The following is a 21398-nucleotide window of genomic DNA, read 5'->3' as shown; positions in this document are numbered from 1 at the left end:
AGCTCTGCTCTCTGCACCTCGGCTGCCCACAGCCAGGCTGCTGGAGCTGAGGGTCAGTTCTGAGGCTGTTCTTTGCTCCCACAGGAGCTCCTGAGCCGATGGTTTGCTGCTGCTGGCAGCCAGCCCGAGGCTCCATAGCCTCGGGGTGCAGAGCAGAGTTCCTCTCCCTGCTTGAGCTGGGAGCCTCCTGGCAAGCTGCCTGCTGGAGGAGCACCACAAGCATCAGAGTGTGGCTTGGAAGGGACCCCAAGGGCCCTGCCAGCAGGCTGCAGCAGCCTGGCACTTGGGCTGTCCCTCTGCTCTTCACAGGCTGCCAAGCAGCCCCAGAGGGGCTCCCGCTGCAGGTGCCCTTGGGTGCTGGCACCCAAAGCCTGCAGGCAGAAGCCCAGCCCTGGGGCCAAGTTCTCCTGCCCTGCGGTGGAAGGAAGAGAGGCCCTGGGAGGTCCCAGCTGGATGTGTGAGCAGAGCAGAGCCAGGAGCTGCTGCTCAGGGCTGGGCGCCCACTGCTGCACCCCAAACCCTTTCAGGCCTGAAGTGACCTTACAGAGCTGCAGCCCCCCGGGGGCAGGCACTGCCTGTCCTGCTCCTGCTCCTCCTGGTGTGCAGAGCAGCTCCTGGCCTTGGTCTGTTTCACCTGAGGGCTTCCCTGCTGCTGCCGGGGGTTGGGTTTCTGCTATGTGCAGCCCAGCTCCCAGCGCTCCCTGGGGGCCTTGCCCCTGCTGGGGCTGGGGTCCCTCTGCTCAGCTGGGGGGGGGGAGGTCTTTTTCTGCTGCTCTCAGTGGGGACACAAGAGGCAAATGGCTCCTGGGGCACCCAGGCGTGGCAGTGCACACCTCTGGCTCTGAGCTGCAGCTCTTCCTGCTGTGTCCTTCTGGGACCCTTCCCTGGGCAGCTCCTGAGCCTGTGCAGCAGTGCCCAGCAAGCTCTGCAGGCCTGTGCCAGCCCCAGCAGGGCTGCAGGTGCTGAAGCCATGCCTGAAGCCACCTCCTGCCTGTGGCCTTTGGCAGGGGGGGCTGGTGGCCAGGAGCTCTGGCACTGAGGCATTTTAGGGGCAGGATGGTACAGAACCTCGTCCGTGGTGTCAGGAGCACCCCAGGGCCGCTGGAGCCCCAGCTGCTGGCAGTGCAGTTCTGAATGTATGGCACAGGGCAGGGCCTTGGTGCCCTGCCAGCTGCAGGGGGGGTTAAAATAAAGATGACCTCTGGCACCTGGGCTCTGGAGCTTTGCTTCACTCAGCTGTGGGTCTCTGCTCCTGCTCTCCCCTCCTGGGCAGGGCCTCTCCTCATGGCCACTCTGGGAACAGATTGCTGCCAGCCTGGGTGGCCTGCAGGGACCCCCTGTGGCCCCTGCCCCACCAGGTCCAGGGAGGGCTAAGTGGCCTCCAGCCCTGTGTGCCATGGCAAAGGGACACAAACCACCACCCACAGCCCGGCTCTGCTCCAGGGGCAGAGCTCCTCAGGTCTCCTGGAGAAGTCCCTGCCCGGCCAAACCCTCCCTTGGTGGGGTGAGAGCCCCCAGGGCGGTCTGCAGGCAGCCAGGCACCAGCCTGCAGGGCTGGAGGTGGCCGGCAGGAAGGTCACCTCCCACCGGCTCTCCTGCGGGGGGAAGAAAAGCACAGCTGGGCTTGGGGAGTGGTTTTATTGCAACCCAGGCAAGGCTGAAACAAACTACAGACGGAGGCTCCAGGGGGACCTGCAGGGCTGGGGGGGTCTCATTGCTGTTCCCTGTGCCCGTCCAGCCCTGTGCCCGGGTGCCATGGCCACGCTTTGCTCAGACACCTCCAAACATGGAGCTGGCAGCTGGGGCTCCACAGCAGACACAGCCAAGCCCTGAAGGGGCCTTTGTGCCCCCCTTGGGCAGAGGTTGGGGTTCCTTGGTAGAGCTGCTGAAGCAAAGCTGCTGTGCCCAGGCACAGGGAGCCCCCGGCTGCGTGGGCTGTCAACAGGCAGGGAGAAGGTGGCACAGGGGCTGTGCTTCCCCTGGGGTCCTCCTGGCTGGCCGCGTCCAGCAGCTGCTCCATGGGGCAGAGACTTGCTCAGGGGAGAGCTGCCAGCTGGAGCTGTGCTCATGGACTTCCCAGGGACACTTCCAGAGGGCACCGAAGGCCCAGAGTCGGTCTCTAGAGGCAGCTTCGGGGGTGCCTGCCCTCAGGCCTGCAGCTCAGGGGGTTCTGGCAGGACTGCCCCCACCTTGCCTCCTGCTCCGCCTGGTCTCCATCTCTTCAGAGCCGGCGCTGCCCTTGGCGTCCTGCCCTGCCCCGGGCCGTCCCTCCCGCCCCGCTGGCAGCCCGGCACCGTCTGCCGGCGGGCAGGGCCGGCGGGCGGCGTGTCGCCGCTGCCGCTCCCTCAGCTCGCTGTAGGAGCGAGAGAAGGTGTGGAAGATGGAGGTGACCGGGAAGGCCATCAGCAGGATGCCGCTGAGGATGCCGCTGAGCGCCGCCACCTGCCCGGGCACGCTGCGGGGCACCATGTCCCCGTAGCCCACCGTGGTCATGGAGATCACCGCCCACCAGTAGGTGCCGGGCACGCTGCGGAACTCCTGCCGGGCGCCCAGCTCGCTCTCGGCCAGGTGCACCAGGGGCGAGAAGAGGGCCACGGCCAGCCCGAGGAAGAGCAGCAGCAAGCCGCAGTGCCTGGCGCAGCGCCGCGCCGTCAGCCCCAGGCTGCGCAGCCCCAGCGAGTGCCGCGCCAGGGACAGCAGCCGCAGCGCCCGCAGCAGCCGCAGCGCCAGCCCCGCACGCTCCGCCAGCCTGCCCGCCGCGGGGCCGGCGCCGGGGCCCCGCAGCAGCCGCAGCAGCAGCGAGACGTAGAAGGGCAGCAGCGCCAGGCCGTCGATGAGGGTGAGGGGGGCGCGCAGGAAGGCGCAGCGGTCCCGCGCCGGCAGCCAGCGCAGCAGCAGCTCCAGCGAGAACCACCCCACGCAGACCGCCTCCAGCACCAGCAGCGCCTGGCAGCGCCCCGAGCACTCGCCCTGCGGGCACAGAGCACGGAGCTGCAGCCGGGGCCCCCCGGGAGGAGGGAAGGCCCCACGGGAAAGGGCTGCAGCACGCCAGGGACCGATGGAAACAGCCTGGCTGGTTTGGGTGGCAAAGCCCTCAGAGACCACCCAGTCCAGAGACCAGCCCAGCGCCCCCCTGCCCACCAAACCCCAGTGCCCCCCTGCTCATCACAGCCCAGTCCCCCCCTGCCCATCACACCCCAGCGCCCCCCTGCCCACCAAACCCCAGTGCCCCCCTGCCCATCACAGCCCAGCACCCCCCTGCCCACCAAACCCCAGTGCCCCCCTGCCCATCACAGCCCAGCACCCCCCTGCCCACCAAACCCCAGTGCCCCCCTGCCCATCACAGCCCAGCACCCCCCTGCCCACCAAACCCCAGTGCCCCCCTGCCCATCACAGCCCAGTCCCCTCGTGCCATGGGCACAGGTTCCATGAACCCCTCCAGGCAGGGGGACTCCACCACCCCCTGGGCAGCCTCTGCCAGTCCCTGACCACTCCTGCAGCACACAAATTTCTCCTCTCCATCCTCACCCTGCCCTGGCACAACTCCAGGCCAGTTCCTCTCCTACAACCTGAGAGTGGGGAGCAGAGCCCAGCCCACAGCTGGCTGCAGCCTCCTCTCAGGGAGCTGCAGAGATCTGACACAAGCACAGAGTGGTTTGGGTTGGCAAAGCCCTCAGAGCTCATCCAGCCCAGCCCAGCACCACCATGGCCACCAAACCACAGCCCCAGGTGCCATGGCCAGGGGCACATCTCAGACACCCTCACTGCTGGCACGGACAACTAAAGTCAGAGCTGCTAGGCACAGCCTTGGTGGCACCTGGGAGGCTCCCGAGGCTGCCAAGGCTCTGATGGGAGGAATGGTAGCAGCTGTTGGCCAGCCAGGCACTGCTGGGGGGCACTGCCAGGAGGCACTGCCGGATGCCTTGCTGCTGCCCAAGCTGTAGCACCCTGGGGAGAGGAGCCCTGGGCTGCAGTACCTGGGGGATCCCTCCCTGCTACATCGATTCGGGGCTCAGGGCCAGCTTCTGCCTCCGCTGCTGCATGCTGGGAGCCATCCCTGGCATCCTGCTCGTGGGCTCACGGCAGGCTCAGGGTGGGAGAGACCTCCAAGGGCAGTGCCTGCAGGTGAGCTGCGGCTCCTGGGGCTACCCTGGCACACACCCTGCTGAGCCTGCACCTGGGGGACTGTGTCCAGTTCTGGGCTGCCCAGTTGAAGAGGGACTGGGAGCCCCTGGAGAGAATCCAAGGGAGGGCCACAGAGATGCCAAGGGACTGGAGCAGCTCTGTGGTGAGGACAGGCTGACACCTGGGGCTGGTTAGCCTGGGGAAGAGCGGCCCCAGAGGGACACTGACACCTCCGGAGCCTTTGTCCCTGGAGCAGTCCCACAGGGACATTGTGGCCTTGAACAGCTCCCCTGGCACCTCCCCTCCCTCGGTGCTTAAGGAGAGGAACTCTGCTGAGCCCTCCTGTGCGGGGCCAGCAGGAGGGGGAAGGGTTCCTCATGGCTTCCAGCAGCCTCTGCTTGCCCTCCCACCCCCTGTTCACAAACCCACAGCATGGCCACTGCTGGCTGCACCTCTCCTGCAGAGCCATCCCAGGGACAGGAGCAGCCTGGCAGCTGTCCCCCAGCCCACCACCCTCCAGGGGCTGGGTACTGCCTGCAGCTCAGGTCCCCCAGCACAGCAGGACCAAGGTGGCATCTTTGCCCCTCACTGGAATGGAGTCTGGCATAAGGCTGCCCAGGGAGGCTGTGGCTGCCTCCTGCCTGGGGGTGCTGCAGGCCAGGCTGGATGAGGCCCTGAGCAGCTGAGCCTGGCTGAGAGCTGTCCCTGGGCGTGGAGGGAGGTTGGAGCAGAGGAGCTCTGAGCAGCTGAGCCTGGCTGAGAGCTGTCCCTGGGCATGGAGGGAGGTTGGAGCAGAGGAGCTCTGAGCAGCTGAGCCTGGCTGAGAGCTGTCCCTGGGCATGGAGGGAGGTTGGAGCAGAGGAGCTCTGAGCAGCTGAGCCTGGCTGAGAGCTGTCCCTGGGCATGGAGAGGAGGTTGGAGGAGAGGAGCTCTGAGCTCCCTTCCAGCCTGAGCCATTCTGGGATCGATTCTGTGCTTCCTCCAGGCAGAGATGAGGTTGGGCCCTGGGTCTCTCCCCTCCTCCCACTGCCCACAGCTGGCCCTGGGCTGCAGGAACCAGCTGCAGAGCTCTTGCAGCCCGAACAAGCTCAGTCCTGTCCAAAGCCTGGTCTGGGACTAAGAGGGGCTGGGCAGGCTTGCAGAGACCAGACCTGTGCCAAGCAGCCTTTCCCCCACCTCTCAGCCTCCCTGTGCTCTGAACCATGCTTTAATCTCCTCCAGGTCTGTCCTATTCTTATCCTCACATGCAACCAGGCTCGGCCCAAACGTGCTTCATGCTCTCTGCTCCTTGCAGCTGCAGCTGCTCTTCCCTGGGACTTTCCCTCCTTGATTGCAGCATTGTTAAAGCACAAACGCAAGGCCAATTCTTCTCCTCCAGAGCGCTGCGCTGGAGGCCAGCTGCAGGCTGCACTCTGCTCAGGCTTTGGAAAGGATTTGTTCCATTCACCAGAACAAAAATGTGCAGAAGGACAACACACAGAGGGGAAAGCAGCCCAGAATTAACCAGCCACGGGAAGGAGGAAAACAAAGCCAGGGGCAGAGAGCCCAGAGGCAGCTCTGCGAAGCTGAAGGCTTCAAACCCAACCACGACCCAGTTGCTCCTCAGCCTTTCGACCTGCAGCTGACCCCAGGCTGCAGCACCCTGCCCCTGGCCTCTGTGATCCCCCTGCAGCTGGCACTGCCACACTGCACAAGTCCCCTCTGGATGCCATCCTTGCCCCACAGGGAGTGCAGCTCCACACAGCCTGTGCCAGGGCTGGCTCTGGGCAGTGCTGCTCCAGCTCCACACAGCCTGTGCCAGGGCTGGCTCTGAGCAGAGCTGCTCCAGCTCCACACAGCCTGTGCCAGGGCTGGCTCTGGGCAGTGCTGCTCCAGCTCCACACAGCCTGTGCCAGAGCTGGCTCTGGGCAGGGCTGCTCCAGCTCCACACAGCCTGTGCCAGGGCTGGCTCTGAGCAGTGCTGCTCCAGCTCCACACAGCCTGTGCCAGGGCTGGCTCTGAGCAGTGCTGCTCCAGCTCCACACAGCCTGTGCCAGGGCTGGCTCTGGGCAGGGCTGCTCCAGCTCCACACAGCCTGTGCCAGGGCTGGCTCTGAGCAGTGCTGCTCCAGCTCCACACAGCCTGTGCCAGGGCTGGCTCTGGGCAGTGCTGCTCCAGCTCCACACAGCCTGTGCCAGGGCTGGCTCTGAGCAGTGCTGCTCCAGCTCCACACAGCCTGTGCCAGGGCTGGCTCTGGGCAGGGCTGCTCCAGCTCCTCACAGCCTGTGCCAGGGCTGGCTCTGGGCAGTGCTGCTCCAGCTCCACACAGCCTGTGCCAGGGCTGGCTCTGGGCAGGGCTGCTCCAGCTCCACACAGCCTGTGCCAGGGCTGGCTCTGGGCAGTGCTGCTCCAGCTCCACACAGCCTGTGCCAGGGCTGGCTCTGGGCAGGGCTGCTCCAGCTCCACACAGCCTGTGCCAGGGCTGGCTCTGGGCAGGGCTGCTCCAGCTCCACACAGCCTGTGCCAGGGCTGGCTCTGAGCAGCGCTGCTCCAGCTCCACACAGCCTGTGCCAGGGCTGGCTCTGAGCAGTGCTGCTCCAGCTCCACACAGCCTGTGCCAGGGCTGGCTCTGGGCAGTGCTGCTCCAGCTCCACACAGCCTGTGCCAGGGCTGGCTCTGAGCAGTGCTGCTCCAGCTCCACACAGCCTGTGCCAGGGCTGGCTCTGAGCAGCGCTGCTCCAGCTCCACACAGCCTGTGCCAGGGCTGGCTCTGGGCAGTGCTGCTCCAGCTCCACACAGCCTGTGCCAGGGCTGGCTCTGAGCAGTGCTGCTCCAGCTCCACACAGCCTGTGCCAGGGCTGGCTCTGAGCAGGGCTGCTCCAGCTCCACACAGCCTGTGCCAGGGCTGGCTCTGAGCAGCGCTGCTCCAGCTCCACACAGCCTGTGCCAGGGCTGGCTCTGAGCAGTGCTGCTCCAGCTCCACACAGCCTGTGCCAGAGCTGGCACCAAGCAGAGCTGCTCCAGCTCCTCACAGCCTGTGCCAGGGCTGGCTCTGAGCAGTGCTGCTCCAGCTCCACACAGCCTGTGCCAGGGCTGGCTCTGGGCAGTGCTGCTCCAGCTCCACACAGCCTGTGCCAGGGCTGGCTCTGAGCAGTGCTGCTCCAGCTCCACACAGCCTGTGCCAGGGCTGGCTCTGGGCAGGGCTGCTCCAGCTCCTCACAGCCTGTGCCAGAGCTGGCACCAAGCAGAGCTGCTCCAGCTCCTCACAGCCTGTGCCAGGGCTGGCACCAAGCAGAGCTGCTCCAGCTCCTCACAGCCTGTGCCAGAGCTGGCTCTGAGCAGGGCTCGATTGCTGGGCTTGATGTTCCTCCTGCCAGGGGAGGGAGGAGTGCAGGTGAGAGGTGCACAGCACCAGGACCCCCCAGGGCTCAAGAGGCAAGGCAGAGGGTCCTGAAGCTCTCTGTGTGACCACAGCAGCAGTGCCACTGACTGCCAGACCTCACTGCCAGCTGCTTCCAGACAAGCCTCACCTTGTGGCTCAGCTCTGGACTCTAAGGATATCAAGCAGCAGCTGCTTCTGGCATGAGCCAGCCTGGTCTCACCAGGTGGTTTCTTGCTTGAAACCCAGCCTGAGGCAAGAGGAAAATGCCCCAAAGCCTGCAGAGCAGTTGGAGGCAGCTCTGAGTCCTGTCTGTGGTGTGCAGGACTCTGTCCCAAAGCAGGGACAGGAGCAGGACAGCAGAGAGCAGCCCCCGGGGCCCCGTGGGGTAGGCTGAGCACATCAACCAGAAAGCAGACTTTGATGCCTGCAGCTCTGGGATGCTCTCAAAGCTCCCCAGCTGGGCTGGGGGACACCAGTTGGAAACTGGGACCATGGGAGCAGGAAACCTACTTTGAGTTTATGTAAGAGAGAAAAATAGAACGACCTAACTGAGCTACAAGAGAGCCCTGCAGGGCTGCAGTCCCACATCCTGCAAGCAAGGGCACCAGAAAGTGAATCCCAGGGCCCTGCAGGAGCCTCCTCTGCTCCCTGCTGCAGCGCAGGCTGCTGACAACTGCTGCTCAGCCACTTGGTCCTGCCCTGGCCTGCAGCCAACAGTGGCCTGAGCTGCCCAGAGCAAACCCAAGTGCAAAGCAGCAGTGCAGCAGAGCAGCTCGGGTGCCTGGGTGCTGCTGCTGCAGCTCAGGGCTCCTGCATTTAACCCCAGAGCCGAGGGGATGGTGGAACCCACCCAGGGGATCCCCAGGGAAATCAGGAAGCACAGATTCCCAAAAGTCCTTCTGGAGGTCACCCTCAGTGCCTGTCCCCTGTGAACAGCCTTTGGCAGTGCCAGCAGGAGATGTGTTAGGTGCAGGCTGGCTGCTGGCTCTGTGAGCAGTCCCAGGGCAGGAGGGGAAGCAGCAGCTGCAGTTTTGTTAGGCACAGCCTCACAGACTGGCTCAGGCTGGCAGGAAGCTCAGAGCTCCTCTCCTCCAACCTCCCTCCATGCCCAGGGACAGCTCTCAGCCAGGCTCAGCTGCTCAGGGCCTCATCCAGCCTGGCCTGCAGCACCCCCAGGCAGGAGGCAGCCACAGCCTCCCTGGGCAGCCTGTGCCAGATGTGCACCACAGGAAGCTGTGGCTCCAAGTCCAGGTCCAGGAGGTCTCAGGCTCAGGCAGGAAGCTGCCAAACGCCAAAGGGGAGCTCAGCAGTGAGGAGCAGCTCCATGACAGGGTCTCCAGCACCACCACTAACAATTGCTTTACTCCTTCACATTGCCTTTCACTGGAGTAAGTAAATTACTTAATGGACAACCCAACAGGTTGCTCACAGTCACCTCCAGCCTGGCCTTCAGCACCTCCAGGGATGAGGATGAGGCTTCCACCACCTCCCTGGGCAGCCTGTGCCAGGCTCTCACCACCCTCATGGGCAACAACTTCTTCCTAAGCTCTAATCCAGCTCTCCCCTCCTCCAGCTTGGATCCATTCCCCCTGCTCCCATCCCTACCCAACACCCTACAAAGTCCCTCCCCAGCTTTCTTGGAGCCCCCTGCAGATCCTGGAAGGCCACAATGAGGTCTCCTGGGAGCCTTCTCCTCTCCAGCCTGCACAACCCCAACTCCCTCAGTCTGTGCTCACAGCAGAGCAGCTCCAGCCCTCTGCTCCTCCTCCTGGCCCTGCTCTGGACACCTTCCAGCCCCTCCAGATCCTTCCTGGCACAAAGGCTCCAGAGCTGGCCCCACAGCTCCAGCTGTGGTCTCAGCAGAGTGGATGGAAGCACCATGACCACCCCATGGCAACCTGTGGCAGTGCCCAGCACAGTCCCCATCTGCTGAGTGCCAAAGGGATTCCTGATGGTCAGAGGGAGCCTCCTGCATATCCAGGGTCCAGATGCTTAGTGCCAGGCTTGGATTTGGGTAGCAATGAAGAGGCCATGGACCCCTGAGCCCCTGGGGCTGCAGATGTGGATGTCCTCCTTGAGCCCCTTCAGAGGAGCTCTGGGTGGTCCTCCTGGAGCCCCTCCAGAGGAGCTCTGGGTGGCCTATATAGAGCCAGTGCCAGGGAGCTGAGCTGTGGCACAGAGCTCTGAGGAAATTCCCTGAGCTGCAAGATGAACAAAAGCTGCACTGGGCTCTGGCTTTCAAGGGCAGGCAGCAGCCACAGCTCCCACAGGAGCCTGCCTGGCACCAGGACATTGAAGCTGCTGCCTCAGCTGCCCTGCCCTTCACCCATGGATGGCATCAAGGCACTCAGAGCAGGGCACTGTGAGGTCAGCCTGAAGGAAAAGTGGCTGGGGAAGAAACCCTTCACTGTGAGGGTGGTGGAGGCTGGCACAAGCTGCCCAGGGAGGCTGTGGATGCCCCTCCCTGGAAGCATTCCAGGCCAGGCTGGATGAGGCCTGGAGCAGCCTGTGGGAGGGGTCCCTGCCCGTGGGAGGGGTCCCTGCCCGTGGGAGGGGTCCCTGCCCGTGGGAGGGGTCCCTGCCCGTGGGAGGGGGCTGGCACTGGATGAGCTTGAAGGTCCCTCCCACCCCAACCCACTCTGTGAGTCTGTGCTCTCTCAGCTCTTCCTCTGGCTCCACGGAGCCTCCAGCCCAGGTGGTTTCTCTGCCCACCACAGGAGGTTTGCCAGCCGGTGAGAGCTGCCACAAGCCAGAGCTGCTGGGTGGAGCTGCCTGCTGCTGTGGAGTGGCCAAGCTGTGCTGGCAAGGCACAGCCTGTGCCAACCTTCCCTCAGCAGGGAGTGGCACAACACCTCCTGTGCTCTGCCCCGGACAGCCCTCAGCATGGCACCTGCTGAGGTGGCCTTGTCCCTCCCTCCCCGAGCAGAGGGCAGTGCCAAGCCCAGGGGGAAGCTGCCCTCACCTGCTCCTCTTCTTGCCTGACCTCCGGCATGGTGCTGATGCAGAGGCTGACCGTGGTGATGGCCACGAAGGAGATGGAGATGCAGGCAAAGACCTTCCCTGGGATGCCCGAGCGAGGGTTCTCCACCATGTCCCTGAGCCTGCCCATGCAGGGTGCCAGGCGGCCGCCGCCCCGCGGGGCCGGCACCGAGGGCTCGGCGGCAGCCTCCTGCCCCGCGGCCAGCGCGGCCTCGGCCGCCTCCTCCTGCCTCTGGCGCAGCCTCTGCCTGCAGCAGCGCTCCAGGTGCTGCAGCCCCACGCCCCAGTAGCGCAGCTCGTCCTGGAAGGAGAGGGCGCAGGTGCCCCGCAGCAGCCGCAGCTTGCGGGCGCCCAGCAGCGCCACGATGCAGCGGAAGGCGCCGGGGCTGCGGTCGAAGAAGAACTCGTCGCGGCTGGCGTCGAAGTCGTCGCAGACCTGCAGCAGCTCCTCCCGGCTGCGGCAGGACCTCAGCCTGCCCAGCCGGCCCAGGGGGCAGCTCTCCAGCCTGCTCCAGGGCACCTGGTACCTGCTGCCCCCCACGTTGATGATGGCGCAGCCGGAGCGGGGCGCCGGGCGGTGCAGCTCCTCCCCGGGCGGCGGCCCCTGGGCGCTGCTGGAGAAGCCCTGCGGGGCTGGCAGCTGGCACGGCTGCGGCTGGCGGCTGGAGGGGCGGGGGCCGAGCTCGGGGTCTGCGGTGCCGGGGAGCAGGGCCATGGCCTGGGGCAGGGCTGCAGTCCAGACGGCAGGGGGAGGCTGCTCAGGGCGACGCCGCTGGAGCTCCACCGGAGACACCACCTGGGGGACACAACTGCAGCAGTGAGCCCTCGGGCGACGGGCACCACTCTTATCCCCTCAGTGCCAAGGTGCAAACCGAGCCTGGCCCCTCAATCCCGAACTGAAACCAATCCTATCCCCTCAGTGCCCAACCCAAACCCAGCGGCACTGCACCATCCCAGGTGCCTGGGGTGGCACTGGGTCCCTCTGGGCAGCACTGGCAGCCCCAGGGACTGGGGTTCAGCTCCTGGGAGAGACTCCCTGCCCTTGCAGGTGGTGATGCCAGGGCCCAGCAGCACTCACTGGTGGCTGCTGCGGAGGTCTCAGCCCCAGCACCTGAAGGCTCACAGGAGCACAGAAGGTCCTGGGCTGGAAGGGTCCTTCAGGGGCACCCAGGCCATGGTAAGGTCCCAGAGCTGCCTGCACTCTGCCCCTTGGCACCCCGGGTGGGGGGTGCCCTGGAGCAGGGTAGGTGCCAGTGGGGCAGCAGGGGAAGCCTGCAGCAAAGCAGAAGCCATCACTGTGGGCTCCCAGCCTGGCATCCCTCTGAGAAGCAGCAGGAGGCTGGAAGGTCTGGGCCTGACCTCATGTGCCTGGCATGCAGCAGGACCCTCCCCGGGGGTGTGGGGCTCAAAATACTCCCTGCATGCCAAGGCTGCCCAGGGCACGCAGCTGCCTCGGCAGAGCAGCCTTGGAGGAGCAGCTCCACAAGGCAGCACTGCCAGAAATGACCCCATGGCATCACCCAGCTGGCATCTGCTCCACCCCAGCTCCAGGGGCCCAGGGAGCACCAAGTCAATGGGCACAGCGCAGGGGCAGGAGGCAGCCCTGGGCTCTGCTCCCCCGGGCCTGGCAGTGTGCCAGGGTGAGGAGCATGCCCAGGGGCACCACACACAGCCTGGGCTCCTCTCCCTTTCCAGGAGAGCCAAACAACTTCTCCTGACTCAGCAGTGCTGCCCCCGGGCACCCCAATGGGCACAGACACAGAGGTTCAGCCAAGCTCTGCCACAGCTGCAGGTGGCACTGCCCAAGCACAGGCACTTCCCACCACTGCCTTTGGAGAGGGGATAAATGCCAGGAGCAGGCAGCTGCCCCACATTCTCTTCATGGGCATCTCCCTGCTCAGTTCCCTGCCACCCACTGGGTGCTGCTTGCTGGGGCACTGCAGCGCTGGCACGGCCAGGGGCAGCAGCTGGGCACTGCCAAGAGCTCAGGTTCAGTTCTGTGCTGTGGCAGCTCTTTGGGCCTGCTCCCTGCAGAGCCTCCAGCACTTGGCCCCCTGTGCTCAGCAGCTCTCTGATCCTTGTGTCTGCCTGCAGGACCCCAGAAGCCCCCAGCCCCAGCCGCCTGCACTCCATCACCCCAGAGCACAACTCCCGGGCAGGACTGCATCCCTGCTGGTGGTCCCTGGCCTCTCCTGCTGACACAAGAGACCCTCTGGAGCCTCACCCCCAGCTCCTCTCCTGCCCTCGCTCCTGCAAGCCCTCGGTGAGGACCAGCTCATGAAACATGAATTCCTCCTGCAGCAAACGAGGCCACGGGGGCTGCACAGCCCTGAGCCAAGCTCAGGAAGCCAGGAGCAGCTCCTGGGTGGAGGAGCCTGAGGGGAGAGGCTGTCAGCTGCTGCCTGCGGCAGGGCTCTGCCTCTGCTATTTCTGGCACACTGGAGGTGACCTCATTTCCCTGGTCGCATCCAGCCCCTCCCAGCCAGCCCACAGCCACTTGGCTGAGCCCTCAGCAAGTAGCAGGTTTGTTCAGCCCCCTCCCTCCTTGCCAAACCCAACCCCAAACAGCCACATCCATGCCCTGCCAGGACCCTCCAGTCCTGGTTGGGTTCAGAACCCTCTGAGGAAGCAAAGCAGCACAGCTCAGGAGAGCCAGCAGGGCAAGAGGGCAAGGGGGTGGTCTGGAGCTGAGGCAGAGCAGGCTCAGGCTGCAGCTGAGGAAGAAGTTCTTCAGTGCCAGGCTGCTGAGGCTCTGGCACAGGCTGCCCAGGGAGGCTGTGGCTGCCTCCTGCCTGGGGGTGCTGCAGGCCAGGCTGGATGAGGCCCTGAGCAGCTGAGCCTGGCTGAGAGCTGTCCCTGGGCATGGAGGGAGGTTGGAGCAGAGGAGCTCTGAGCTTCCTTCCAGCCTGAGCCCCTCTGTGATGCTGTGATTCCATTTCTCAGCTGAGGCAACAGGGACTGCAGGGATGGCAGCTCGCTCCTGGAGGGCTCAGCCTGCAGCTGCTGGAGGGGCTGGAGCAGCAGGGACCCCTGGAAAGCTTTCTGGGCAGAGCCAGGCAGCAGGAGAGGTCCTCCCAGCGCTCTGCAGCCCTCCCAGCGCTCCTCTGCAGAGCTTCACAGCTTCATGACCCAGAAGCGTGCAGTAAGTGCAAGAGCTGAGCGATGCCAGCTGAGGGGAGAGAGGCAGCAGGGAGCCAAACCCCTTGCGGCCAGCCGGGGAGCGCAAAGGGCGCAGGCTGCAGCCGGTGTGGGGACCACCAGGGCACTGGGGGGGTCATGCCCACAGCGACTCAGACCCCAGGAGCAAAGAAGAGATTTGCTGCAAGCCTGTGCAGGAAGAGCAGCAGGGAAGGGTAAAGGGCTCTGCGGAGAGAGGGATGTGGCCTGAAGCAGAGACTGCACCACTGAGAGCCTGGCCCCAACCTGTGCTGAACCCCTGCCCCTTTCAGGCAGCTTGTGAGAGGCTCTCTGCCCCTGCCAGGACCAGGGCCCTGTCTGCTGTAGCTGGGAGCAGACTCAGAGCACCTAAGGTCTCTCAGGTCACCCAGGAAAGACAGCACCAAGTAAATCCACAACAGACCTGGGGCTGAGACAGGGAATGCTCCAGGCATGGCCCTCAGCAGGCACCAAAGCTCACAGAGCCCTCAGCTCCCCGTGGCTGCCAGGGCAAACCAGCAGCTCCAGGCTGGTGCCTGCACAGATGCACCCAGTGCCACCCGAGGGCGGCAGATGTGGCACGAGGGCCACAGCTGGATGCCCAGCAGGCATCTAGAAGAGCACTGGAGGCACATTGCTGGGCAACCAAAAGTGTCCTGAGGGAGCAGAGTCCTTCAGGCCCTTTGAGGAGCTGCCCAGGGAGCCTGTGGGGATCCACTGTGGGGTTCTTGGCAGCAACAAGAGGTCCTTCACACTCACAGCCCCTTGGAGCATGGCAGCCTGGCACCAGCCCTGCACTGCTCCACGGAGACCAGAGACACTGCCAGGGGTCTGGGGGTGCCAGGGGGCTGGGGGTGCCCTGCCACGTGCTGGCAAAGCCTCAGGCAGAGCACCACCAGACCCAATGCATTCAGCTCCCCGGGAGAGCATCAGGAGTTCCACCAGCCCATCAGGGCACCACAGAGGAGGCTGTGCAGCAGGTGCCAGCTGGCAGGGTGCCTTCTCCAAGCCACAGTGCCATGTGCTGCTGCCTGTCCCTTCACTCACAGCCTCTCACCAGGCTCCAGTCCCCCTCAGGCAGTCTGTCCCTTGCAAGTGGTACCCGGCTGCAGGCTGAAGCCTTCTCACCCCACCCCAAGGCTGCAGGCAGCCCTGGCAGCAGCACCTCCTGCCCACATGGGACACAGGCAGCAAGGGGCTGCTGGGGAGAGGTGCCAGGCTGTGCCTGCAGGGCTGACACTGCCTCCCTGGCTGGCACTGAGGAGCTGGAGAGAAGCCACCAGGGTGCTCTGCATCAGGGAGCAGAGCTGAGGCCAGCCCTGCAGCGTGTGCTGGGGCAGAGCCACAGGCTTGGCCACTGCTGCCCAGGCTGAGCAGCAGCTTCTGTGCAGGCACAGCTGCTGCAAGGGCCACACACAACCACTGCCCACTGCAGGGGCATGCAGGGCACCCCCAGCTTGGACCCTGGCTTCCCAACACACAGCCAGCCTGGAAGAGCTCCTGGCCTCAGCAGCACTCAGGGCTGAGATGGAGCAGGGCACCAGCAGCAGGCCCAGAGCTGCAGCTCCCACTCCCCAGAAGGTGAGAAGAGGGCATCCTGGCACAGGACAGCATGCACCAGTGCTGGAGCTCAGCTAGGAGCAATCCCTTTGCTCAGAGTGAGAGCAGTGTCTCCAAGTCAGCAGCCAAAGCCCACACCACAGCCCCCTGGGAGTCCCCCCATGGGTGCCCCCTCAGCCTGGTCACCCTTCCCCTCTCCTGCAAGCCCCAAGCTCTGCAGCAGCCAAAGCTGCACTGTGCCCAGCACCAGGAGCCCCTCAGCCCTGCAGGGATCCATCCTGAGTGCTGTGCTTTGAGCTGGCCTGGGCTGCTCCACTGTGCCCAGCACCAGGAGCCCCTCAGCCCTGCAGGGATCCATCCTGAGTGCTGTGCTTTGAGCTGGCCTGGGCTGCTCCACTGTGCCCAGCACCAGGAGCCCCTCAGCCCTGCAGGGATCCATCCTGAGTGCTGTGCTTTGAGCTGGCCTGGGCTGCTCCACTGTGCCCAGCACCAGGAGCCCCTCAGCCCTGCAGGGATCCATCCTGAGTGCTGTGCTTTGGGCTGGCCTGGGCTGCTCCACTGTGCCCAGCACCAGGAGCACCTCCCAGTGCTGCTGCTCTCTTGCTGGTCCCCTGCTGGTTTGCCTCCTTGTCTCTCACTGGACTCACCTCCAGCTGGACCCTTGCTCCCCACCCCAGAGGTCCCCAAGGCTGCCAGGAGAGCTCAGGGGATGCAGGGCAGCATGGAGAGCCGTGGCTGGTGCAGCTCAGCGCTGCTGGTGTGGCTTCCTCTGCACTCTGCCCATCACAGCCCTCACCTCCCTCCCTCCTCACGCAGTTGCTCAGACTCTGAGCTGGTCTGAGACCTTTCCCTGCTCAGGAGCAGGGCCACATGGAAGTGACTTTCATTCAGCTCTGCCTGTAGCCTTCTGTAATGTGGCAAAGCCATCACAAACCTCTCAGCTGCTGCAGGTTTCAGGTCTCATCCCCAGAGGGTTGTGGAGAAGGCAGAATGCAGCTGGCTGCTGTGAGCAGCATCCAGCTGGGACACTCCACACCTCTCAGCCTCTTCCAGGGTGAAAAACAAAGGCAAAACCCTCAGATTGTAAATATTTTATGAGAAAAGCAAAGCTGCAGGAATGGCTCTGGGGTGGAGGAGCTGCTCCTGAGGTCTGAAGTGCAAAGCACTCATCAGGAAGGCTCTTTGTGAGCCCCCAGAGATGGGCTCTGGGGCGAGGGCAGAAAGCAAGAGGTCTCTGCCCCCTGTCTCACCTTGAGTGCCATGGGCAGTGGGCACCAAGCTGGGGCACAGCCACGGTGGCCAGCACCAGAGCCTGGAAAGATGGCCTCATCCTGCTCCCCACTTACCCCCACACACTGCACAGAGCCTTCCTGTGCCAGTGGAGAAGGTGAGGAGCAAGGACAGGCCTCTATGGGCAGGACACCACAGAGGGGGAGAGCAGCTCCAAACCTGACCTCCTGCAGCACTCAGCTGCCTCCTGGGATGGGAGCTGGCTGCAGCTGTGGAGCAGGGTGAGAAGGCAGCAGGAAAGCAGTGCCAAGCCCCTGGAAGCTGGCAGCTTCACCCAAGGGCTCGCTCCGAAGGCCCAGGTGACAGAGCAGGGAGGGGCACTGCTCACCAGAGCTGTCCCCAGCCAGCTGGGGATGACATCCACCCGGGCAGGGGAACCTGCAGCCCACACAGCCCCAGGCAAAGCAGCTCCTGCAGGCAGTGCAGGGCACCCTGCAGTCACAGAGGCACTGCCCAGGGCCTCTCTGGCTCTTCAGTGAAGCCACAAAAGGTTTGGGACGGCATCAATCCCTCTGGCAAGGCTCCTGAACCCCCTCCTGACACCCACCTGTGCCACAGAGCCACCATCCTGGTGCTGCAGTGGGAGGAGGGCTCCTGAGCCACACCTGCAGATTTCTGCTCCCTCCAGCTGTCCCTTTCTGCCCTCAGTGCCATGGAACTGAACATCTATCACCTGCTGAGGCCTGAAGTGCCTCTCCCTCTGCCAGCAGCCTGAGGACACAGCTCACCCAGGGTGCTCCTCCTGCCAGCTGCTCTGAACAAGCCACCAGCAGCTGCCAGCTCAGCTGAGCATGCAGGAGACAGCACCCTGCAGCCCTTCACCAGCTGGGCAGCCTGCCCCTGCAGTGCCCACGGGTGCTACCAGCACAGGGCAGCCTCAGCACTGCCAGCTCCCACCAGCCCTTCCTGCTCCAGCACCTCCAGCCAGCAGGCTCCGTGCTGCAGAGGTGTGAGAGCTGCCACCGGCTGCAGGGACTGCCCAGCACCAGCTTGGTGCCAGGTGCTGCCTGGCTGCAGGGCAAGGCACAGCCCGGCTGCCCCTGGCTGCCATCTCTCAGCCTCTCCCACGGTCACAGCCAGGCACTGAAGAGGACTTCTCCCAGAGCCAACCACCCGGGAGGGGAAAGAGGAGAAGCAGCCAGGGCGCAGCAGCAGCCTGCCTGAGCGCCCTGCTCAGCACAGAAACCAAGCAGCCGCCGGAGGGGAGCGCAGCACAGACCTCCCCCTCCCGAGGGCTGCAGAGCCGAAGCCGCAGGAGCGGAGCAGGGCCTCGGCGGTGTGGAGGCTGCCGGCGGAGCGCAGGAGCTGTTCGCACAGCGCCGAGCTCTGCCCTGGGGGCTGTGCTAAACGCGTTCCGTGGTGCAGCCCCGCTGGACATCTGCTGCGGAGCTGCCACCACCTCACCTCCCTCCCCCACCAGGGCAGCGGCTCAGGGCCAGGTGCTGCTCCTGCCCCAGGCTGCCCCGGAGCATCTCCTGCCCCTGCTGCACAGCAGTGCTGGGGCTGGCAAAGCCCTCCAGGGTCATCCAGCCCAGCACCACCGTGGCCACTGAGCCATGTCCAGGGTGCCTCTGCTCACAGGCAGGCCTGGAGCTGCCACACAACCTGAGTGCCCCCAGAGGTGTCCCAAAGGAAGGTGCTGAGCCACTTCCCTGCCTTCTGACCCCTAACACCTCAGCAGCAGTGAGGGACAGAAAAGGGCTGCCCTCCTCTGCTCCCTGCCCTGCTCACTGCCTTCTGCTCTGCTTCCTCCCTTGCTCTGCTCCCTGCCCTGCTCCCTGCCCTCTGCTCCCTGCCCTGCTCATTGCCCTCTGCTCCCTGCTCCCTGCCCTGCTCCCTGCCCTGCTCATTGCCCTCTGCTCCCTGCCCTGCCCTGCTCCCTGCCCTGCCCTGCTCCCTGCCCTGCTCATTGCCCTCTGCTCCCTGCCCTGCTCCCTGTCCTCTGCTCCCTGCCCTCTGCTCCCTGCCCTCTGCTCCCTGCCCTGCCCTGCTCTGCTCCCTGCCCTGCCCTCTGCTCACCTCCTGTTTAATCTCTCCAGTGCCAGCCCTGATCTTCTGTGCCTGCTGAGAACCCTCTCCAAGGGCAGTGGGAAGTCCTCCCAGGCTCTGCCCAGGGAGAGAGACTGATTCACTCCCAGCTTCCCTCCCGAGTGCTCTCTCTGATCGCTTCTTTGAGGGAAGCCTTCAGAAGAGCAAACAAAAGAGGTCTGAAGCCCCCTGAGCAAAGCTGACTTCTCTGCTTCTGAAGGTCACCCTCAAGGCACTTCAGAGCCACGGAAATAGCCGGGGGGGGGGGGGGGGGCGGGCGATGGGGGGAGGATGGGGCGGGGGGCGAGGCAGGGTAGTAAGCAGACTTGAAGGACACCTCCTGTCCCTCTGAACGGCTTTGGTGCTGCAGGCTGGGCTGAAAACAAGTCCCCAGGTGCAGATCTGCCACTCTGTGTGGCCCCAGGCAGCCCTCCTGCGGGCCAGCAGTGATGCTCCTGCCACGGGGAGGGAAGGCTGCCCCTGCAGGAGGACCCCTGCCAGAAGCGACCGGGGCCACCGAGGGGCTCATGGACAAGAGCCTTCTTCCTCGGGACAAACCCTAGCCCCTGGTTTCAGGGCCAGTGCTGACCCTGGTGTGAACCACCTGGGGTGGCTCTGGAGCAGGGCAGATTCCTGCTGCCCCTTCCCCACGCGCGGGCTGATGCCAGCACATGCAGGACACCTTCCGTGGCACTCTGAGCAAGCCTCTGCCTGCCAGGCACGCAGGAGGGAGCCCTGCTCCGGATCCCGACAGAGACCCACCCGAGCTGCACTGGCCAGAGGTCCCAACCTGCCTGGAGATCCATTTGTGTAAACCCTGACAGAGACCCCAGAGCCCAGCAGCAGCTCTGCCCAAGCGAGAAGCCATGGGACTGGGGTCCCCAAGCAGCTCCGATGAGGTATGGGGCTCCTGAGGAGCTACCGCAGGATTTGGGGCGCCTGTGCAGCTCCGATGGGGTCCGGGACCCCCGCCCAGCTCCGTGCCAGAGCTCCACACCGTCACTTCCAGCGCCAGCCCAGCTCACCGCGACCCTTCACGGATCCCAAACCGCACCAGAAGTTCCCTCGGGCAGCTCAGGACCGAGCAGCCGCCGCTCATGCCGCTCCCCACCCGCTCCGAGCGCCCCCGGCCCCCGCTCTCGGCGCAGACCCCGGGCGGTACCTGGGGCTGCCGCCCACCCGCCGCGGCCGGGGTCCGGCGGGCAGCAGCAGGGTCTCGTCGCGGCGATTCCCGGCGGGAGGGACAAGGAGGGAAGGAGGCAGCGGGACGGCAGCGGCCCCGGCTGCGGCTGCGGCTCCGCTGCCGGCGGACACAGCAAGTTGCCGTCCGGCGCCGCCTGCCAGCCGCGAAGTTGCCGCTGCCCAGCGCCGGGCGGGAGGCACCGGCGCAGCCCCCGCCCCCGGCTCCGGCTCCTCGCCCACCCCCTGCGCCCTGCCCCGTTCTCACCTCGGGCACCGCCTGCTCCCCGCTCCATCGCTGCGGTCGGGCCGGCGGGGGGCGGCCCCTGCCCCGGGACGAGCCTCCGGCCCCCCCTCCGCCGGGGCAGCCAGCGGGGGCAGCGCCGAGCCCAGGCGGCCTCGCGGGGCGGGGGTCCCGGGGGCAGCCTCCGCCCGCGGGGCTTCCGGCGGGGTCAATGAGGTTACCGACCCCTTCGCCCCTCGCCGGCCAGGCGCCCCCCGCAAGCGGCTGCGGGCTGCCCACAGGCCGACCCCGAGCCCCGGGGTAAGGCGCTTGCCACGCGTGACCGCGGCTGCTCCCGGGGGGCTGCTCCCGGGGGGCTGCTCCCGGGGGGCTGCTCCCGGGGGGCTGCTCCCGGGGGGCAGCCGTAAGCCCGCCCGCGGCCAGCCCCCCTGCCCTGTAGGCTGGGCACGGCCAGGTGCCGCGGTACCAACCAAGCTGCTCTGCCCTGGCTCTGCCCGGGGTCTGCCGGTGCCCCTCGGCAGCCTCTGGTGCTGCGGGATGCACCCCGCGGGCTGCGGGTCGCTGCTCTGTCCTGGCCGTGCCCTGGCCGTGCCCGGACCCTCGTCTCACAAAGCAGGCAGGGAGGGTCGCGGCCGCTCGGGCACAGCCGCTCGCAGTCTGTGGGCAGTGTGCCAGTGCGTGCCCGGGGGGCTGCTCCCCGGTGCCAGCAGCAGGCACCGTGCTCCTGCAGAGATGTTTTCAGGACCCCCAAGCTCCCCTGCCACAGCGAGCTGCGAGCCGTCTGCGAGGCTCGAACCCCCTCCCTCTGGTGCCCCTTATCTCCTGCCCGTCTCTTCAGGACACCTCCGCAGCCTGGCTCCGGCGCCCTGCCCGCCGAGGCAGCTGCTGAGGACCCTCTGGGCGCCCTGGCATTCACTGACCTTCTGTTCTTGCTTCGGTATTTCCTTCCCCCCACACCTCGGCAGAAACTTCTGGCTGGTCCTGGCACCTGCAGCATCTCTGCCTCTGAAGCAAGGCTGCTGCAGAGCGGTTGGATGAGCTGAGCCCTGGGGTCCCTTCCAAGCTGGCACCTTCCAAGCTGTGCCAGACATTCGTCAGTGTCACCCCCCTGGAGCTGCTCCTTGGTGCCTGCTCTCAGCCAGTGGCTCCGGAACGCCAGGCCAGGGGGGGCGAAGCTGCTCCAGCCCAGCAGAGCCAACTGCCCGGCTCAGAGGACCTCCCCCCGCAGCTCTCTGCCTGGGGGAGGTTGCCCCACGCCCCAGCCCCATCCCACCCTCCACTGCCCACTGCTTGCGCCCAGCCCCGGTGCCAGCGAGCTCCCTGCCCCCGAGCTGTGACTCAAGGCGCCACTGCGGGGCTGCTGCCTGCTCCCTTCATCCCGTGCCCTGCTCTGGCACAACCCACCTTGGCTATCCCGAGCCAAGGCGGCGGCGGGCGCCGAGTCACAAGCCTGGTTAATGTGCAACTGCCTCTCTC

General features: G+C 65.7%; 1 protein-coding gene across 1 annotated transcript; it reads right to left on the bottom strand.

The window, feature by feature from the left end:
* Positions 1 to 2160: 2160 nt before the first annotated feature.
* On the bottom strand, positions 2161 to 19781 carry KCNG2 (potassium voltage-gated channel modifier subfamily G member 2). The gene is made up of 3 exons (XM_054164029.1): positions 19662 to 19781; positions 10449 to 11261; positions 2161 to 2970 (listed from the first exon to the last, which is right to left on the bottom strand). The coding sequence occupies exons 2-3, from the start codon at positions 11178 to 11180 to the stop codon at positions 2161 to 2163; spliced, it is 1542 nt and encodes a 513-aa protein (XP_054020004.1). The 5' UTR covers positions 11181 to 11261; positions 19662 to 19781.
* Positions 19782 to 21398: the final 1617 nt, after the last annotated feature.

The sequence above is a fragment of the Dryobates pubescens genome, chromosome 9, assembly GCF_014839835.1.
Source record: "Dryobates pubescens isolate bDryPub1 chromosome 9, bDryPub1.pri, whole genome shotgun sequence".
Taxonomy (NCBI): Eukaryota; Metazoa; Chordata; class Aves; order Piciformes; family Picidae; genus Dryobates; species Dryobates pubescens.
This window is presented reverse-complemented; position numbering and strand designations above follow the sequence as displayed.